This window comes from Schistocerca serialis, chromosome 7 (genome assembly GCF_023864345.2).
Source record: "Schistocerca serialis cubense isolate TAMUIC-IGC-003099 chromosome 7, iqSchSeri2.2, whole genome shotgun sequence".
Taxonomy (NCBI): Eukaryota; Metazoa; Arthropoda; class Insecta; order Orthoptera; family Acrididae; genus Schistocerca; species Schistocerca serialis.
Window position 1 is genome coordinate 577,560,102 of NC_064644.1, and position 6,350 is coordinate 577,566,451.

The 6,350-nt window shown below is 41.4% G+C and overlaps 1 protein-coding gene across 3 annotated transcripts in view; it reads left to right on the plus strand.

The window, feature by feature from the left end:
• The window catches only part of LOC126412191 (protein FAM169B-like), a 114,692-nt gene extending 108,878 nt beyond the window's left edge, over window positions 1-5,814 (plus strand). For all 3 annotated transcript variants that reach the window (XM_050081671.1, XM_050081673.1, XM_050081674.1), the window contains one exon: window positions 5,395-5,814. In XM_050081671.1, coding sequence (XP_049937628.1) covers window positions 5,395-5,530 — 136 coding nt within the window. In that variant the 3' untranslated portion in view covers window positions 5,531-5,814. The remainder of the gene's footprint in view (window positions 1-5,394) is intronic.
• Window positions 5,815-6,350: the final 536 nt, after the last annotated feature.

A 6,350-nucleotide genomic window follows, 5' to 3' on the forward strand; every position in this document is an offset into this window, starting at 1 on the left:
GGGATTCATGTTGGGTGATCTTGGCAGCCAGATCATTCACTTGAACTGTCCTCAATGTCCTTCAAACAAATCACATGATGCATTGCCACCCATAAAAATTCAATTGTTGTTTGGGAACATGAAGTCCATAAATGGTTGCAGATGGTCTCCAGGTGGCCAAACATAACCACTTCCAGTCAGTGATCAGTTCAGTTTGACCACAAGACCCAGTCCATTCTACGTAAAAAAAATAGTGCACATCATTATGGAGCAGCTACCGGCTTGCACAGTGACTTGTTGACAACTTGGGTGCATGGCACCATGGGGTGCCGCACTCAAGCCCTACCATCAGCTCTTACCAACTTAAATCAGAGCTCATCTGACCAGGCCATGGTTTCCCACTCATCTAGGGTCCAAGCAATACGGTCACGAGTCCAGGAGAGGTGCTGCAGGCAATGTCGTGACATTAACAAAGGCATTCGCATCAGTCGTGTGTTGCCATAGCCCATTAATGCCAGCTCTCACTGCAGTGGCCTAACAGATATGTTTGTTGTACAACCCACATTGATTTCTGCAGTTATTTCACACAGTATTACTTGTCTGTTAGCACTGACAGCTCTACACAAATGCTGCTACTCTGTCATTAAGTGAAGGCTGTCAACTACTGCATTGTCCATGGTGAGAGGGAATGCCTGAAATTTGGTATTCTTAACACACTCTTGACACTGTGGCTCTCAGAATACTGAATTTCCTAACAATTTCCAAAATGTAAGGTCCCATGCGTCTACTCCAACTACCACAGTGTGTTCAAAGTCTGTTAATTCCCATTGTGCGGCCATAATCGCTTCAGAAATCTTTTTGCATGAATCACGTGACTACAGATGACAGCTCCACCACTGCACTGTTCTTTTATATATTGTGTACACTATACTGCCAAAGACCTGCCGCAGTGGTAACACCGGTTCCTGTCAGATCACTGAAGTTAAATGCTGTCAGGCTGTGGTAGCACTTGGATGGGTGACCATCCGGTCTGCCAAGTGCTGTTGGCAAGTGGGGTGCACTCAGCCCTTGTGAGGAGATACTTGATTGAGTAGTAGTGGCTCCACTCTTGTAAACTAACATATAGCCAGGAGAGCAATGTGTTGACGACATGCCCCTCAATATCTGCATCCAGTGATGCCTGTGAGCTGAGGATGACACAACAGTTAGCCAGTACCATTGGGCCTTCATGGTCTGTTCAGGTGGAGTTTAGTTTTTAGTTTAGTACACTATATTAGTGCCATCTGCATACATGCACATAGTGTTATCCCACAACGTTTGTCACCACAGTGTATGTGACCTTTACTGTAATACAGCTTGAAATGTGTCTCACCAGAAAACAATACATTTTGCTACTTGGCTCACTAGTGACAGCGTTTCCAAGCCTGTTAACAGTCTGAGGCATCTGTTGTTTTTAGAAAATGACACTGTGGTATGGATACCACAGTTCAGTTTGCCGCAGATAAATATCAAACCACAATTCAGACATTTCCACACTTGTCACCATGCTCCATTGTCAAGTCAACACTATAAATGAAGGCCAGTCTTGATGATCTCATGCTCAATGCAGTCATCATTGACAGTGTCATTGAGTGAACATGGTAATACTGCCATAGAACCCCACGTTCAGCAATGTACTCTGTCTGAACCGACTGCTCCAAAATTCTTGTGTCTGCTTCAGCACAGTGTTTTGTCATCAGAACTACCACAGATAGCCTCCTATTCTGCTTTACAAAGTGGCCAACTCCTTGTCACCTACTAGCTATTTCATCATCCTTCAACAACATTCCATAGATGCTCACGACAAAGCAGGCAAACAGCTGACCAGCTTCGCCATTTCCAAGATGCTCATTCTTGGGTGGTGGTTCATAACAACTTTGTCAAAGTCACTTACAGCAGTGGACTTCCTCATTTTTGGTCTGTATTGCTACAGAATGATTGATTCTACATTTGTCTCTGCTGCACTTGCATACTTTCCTTACCACATCATGTGTTCACAATTTCACAAGGGATCGTCCAATCTCACATTGGGCAGGAATGGTCATCATTGCATTCCATCTCATAGGTCCCATTATTGTATCAAATTTAATAATTTAACTCACCATAGTTAAAATCTAATCCTTAAACACTGAAGCACCAAAGAAACTGGTACAGGCATGTGGATTCAAATACAGAGATATGTAAACAGGCAGAATGCAGTGCTGCGGTCGGCAATGCCTATATAAGACAACAAGTGTCTGGCACAGTTGTTAAATCGGCTACTGCTGCTGCAATGGCAGGGTATCAAGATTTAATTGAGTCTGAACGTGGTGTTACAGTTGGCACATTTGCGATGGGATACAGCACCTCTGCGGTAGCGATGAAGTGGTGATTTTCCCATATGACCATTTAATGAGTGTACCATGAATATCAGGAATTCGGTAAAACATCAAGTCTTTGACATCACTGCAGCCAGAAAAAGATCCTGGAAGAATGGGATCAACAACTGAAGAGAATCATTCAACGTGACAGAAGTGCAACCATTCCTCTAATTGCTGCGCTCGGCCCTCAATAAGTGTCAGCGTGTGAACCATTCAACGTAACATCTTTAATATTGGCTTTCAGAGCCAAAGGACTACTCATATACCCTTGATGACTGCATGACACAAAGCTTTACACCTCGACTGGGCTCATCAACACCGACACTGGACTGCTGATGACTGGAAGCATGTTGCCTGGTTGAACGAGTCTCATTTCAAATTGTATTGAGCAGATGGATGTGTACGGGTACGTAGACAACCTCATAAATCCATGGGCCATGCAAATCGGCAGGGGACTGTTCAAGGTGGTGGAGGCTTTGTAATGGTGTGGGGCATGTGCAGTTGGAATGAGATGGGATCCCTGATACGTCTAGATATGACAATGACATGCAGGTAAGCATCCTGTCTGATCACCTGCTTCTATTCATGTCCATTGTACATTCCAGTGGACATGGGCAATTCCAGCAGGACAATGGGACACCCCACATGTCCGGAATTGCTACAGAGTGACACTCTCCGGAGTTTAAACAGTTCTGCTGATAACCAGACTCCCCAGACATGAAATTATTGAGCATATCTGGGATGCCTTGGAGCATCGTGTTTAGGAGAGATCTCCACTGTCTCGTACTCTCATGGATTTATGGACAGTCCTGCAGGGTTCATGGTGTCAATTCCCTGCAGCATATTTCAGACATTATTCGAGTCCATGCCACAATGTGTTGTGGCACTTCTGCATGCTCACGTAGGCCCTACATGATATTAGGCAGGTGTACTAGTTTCTTTGGCTCTTCAGTGTATGACAAATAGAAGATGGGCTGATATTTATTGGATTCTAGGAAGGCTCTCTCTAGGTGGCACACAAAAACACTGGTGTAAGAGAAGAGGAGGAGGAGGAGGAGGAGGAGATTAGCGTTTAATGTCCCATCGACAATGAAGTCATCAGAGACGGATTAGGGAAGTATGTGGAAGGAAACCGGCCATGCCCTTTCAAAGGAACCATCCTGGCATTTGCCTGAAATGATTTAGGGAAATCACGGAAAACCTAAATCAAGATGGCCGGAGACAGATTTGAATCCTCATCCTCTTGAATGCGAGTCCAGTGTGCTAACCACTGCGCCACCTCGCTTGATGTAAGAGAAGATATCTTTCTGTTGTCTAGTATGTTCATTGATCTCTCCTCAAAGACGAAATAGTAGCTGTTACACCATAAAAACTAATTAAAGTGAAGTGAAGGGAAAGGAGGTCACACATTAGTTTACATATGGGTGATGTTAGCCTGTCAGAAAGTTTCAAAATACAACACACATTGCAGCAGAGTAAAAGAGTCAAAAACAACCCCTGGGTTGTGGCTAAGGTGTTACTCCTCAATATCCTTTCTTCCTTGTTGGTAGTGTAGTGATATGTGCAGCAGATCATCTGTGAAGTTTGGAAAGTAGGAGAGAATTGAAGCTGTGAGCCTGGATTGTCATTAGTGGCTGAAAAGCTCAGCTGGTAAGAGTGCTGAATGTGAAAAGTAAGGTACTGGGTCTGAATCGTGATGTGGTAAGCTATTTTAATCTCCCCACTACACAGTGAAAAGTTCACTAAAAACAAGTTTTTGTGGTCCACCGTTGGTAAATAATGCACTCACTAGTGCCTAAGAAAACTAAATCAGCACAGTTCCTTTGTTTTTCTTTCATTATTCCTAGAAAATTCCTTTGTGCCAAATTATGGGTTCACCATTATTATTCATTTGACATCTACTATTATTTTCTTATTTAATCTATCAACAAAGTTCCTTCTTTCACCATTAAGTTGTTTTTCTGCTTTGTGTCCTGCCCGCCTACATTTCATTTATTTTAAAGTCATACTCATTTCTTCCAGTCCAGTAGGTTGCCTGATCCATTTCTTTGTGTTTTTATCTCTTAATTCCCAACATGTGTTGCTCCTATAGCTCCTAAGCAAATTGTTTTTGCAATGGAAGTCTGTATCTCACTGCCAAAATTCAAAACTAGTTATACACACTGATTACAAGCTTACCATTTGTGACACAGTGAAATCTTTGTTTTGACAACTGATTACCTTACTACGCGGTTTGTACTTTCCTGTTTATTTACTTTGCTGCCCATAGAGTTATAGTATTCAACTACATTAGACATACAAACTCAATGCGATCAGTGACTTCCTTGGGAATGTGTACTGTTTCTTTCCGTATGCTTATTGTAGTCTTATAATTTAATTCTCGTCTCCTTCCAAATATACTGCACTCAGTTGTTCCATAATTCTTGAAGTTTCTCTTCACTGGAGGCAGACAACACAATGTCACCAGAAAAATAAATGTTCCGGGTATAAATATATTAGTTGAGGGAGCGAAATGTGACAACTCAATATATAGTTGAGGTGTTCAGCAGTCGACAGACACACAACACATAAACAAGCCTGGAACCAATGGGTGATATCCTCCTTAAGCGATACCTACTACAGAAAAACGCACGCGCGTGCACACACACACACACACACACACACACACACACACGGCTACATTGTCCTGGTCAGATACATTCCACCAGCCCTGCAGCTTGACAAGTTATGTTCCAGTCACCCTTCTGCAGTTCCCACTATTGTGATGAAGTGTAATGGAAGCTTATCATTGGTGGGTATATTAGCAAATCTAACAGATTGAACCAGTTCCTTGTTTATCAAGACCTTGTTGAAACTGAGCCAAATGTTTCCCAAAACTAAGAATCTAATGGAAAGTTTTAATTCATACTCATTGCTCATTCCAGTTATGTTAAGTGTAACTTGTTCTATAGATTTTTATATTAAACAATTTAGTGGAATAAGTGTAGATTGACTTGCTTGTTTTTCATTTCTACAGTGCTGAAGAAATTTCTTGCAGAGAGACCAACATACCGGCGAAAATTTTGGGAAGTAGAAGGGACAGGACAAGAAGGAGACAGAAAATTGATATGGTATTCTCTTCTGAGGAAAGAAAGACTGTTACAGAAGACTGAAAGAAGTAATTCACAAGTTCCTATTTAGTCCTTTGAAGAACAAAAACCTATGAATGAAAATTTTAGTAATGTTTGTTATGCCACTTCATCAGAATCATCAGAATCATGGAGGAGAGTGGAGAGAGAGAGAGAGAGAGAGAGAGAGAGAGAGAGAGAGAGAGAGAGAATAAACCAAGTTTCTCCCAAACATTTCTTCTATTAACGTATAACTTTTTATGTTCATTTATATGGCATCTCTTCTTCATAATGAAATCTACAGCACACAGTGTCCGAATAAAGGCATATAGTGGGATATTTAGTCTTCACTTCTGACCCAGCATGCAGTTTAAAATTAAATGTGATAATGTAATGTGGTGAAGTTTTTGGAGGTGTTTGAATGATGTAAATTTTAAGGTAAAGGATGCTTATGTAATTATGAGTGTAACTAGGTCTTATTAACACTCAGCACAAAGTGTGTACTATCTTAAAACAGATAAACAAATATTCTCTAGGTCAGTATTAGGATTTCACACATGGAAAAGGCATTTGAAGTCATGACGAGTCAAATGTGTAATAACACTAAGACAAAACTCAATACTGCAGCACTTAGCATAGCAATTCATAGTTCAGTGGCATAATTAACAGACTTATAAGCAACTGTACAATGGCAGGATTTGGATCAAATCCCAATTGGTTGTAAGGTTTTTGATTTACTGCATTCATTTGTTTATAGTAAAAACAAATTTAGCAGGTGAACAGGTGACGGTTCAGCAGCTTAAAGGGCTCAACATGTGCTTTCTTTATCACTTAATAACCCCTCTGAAGGTCCTACACTTCAGTC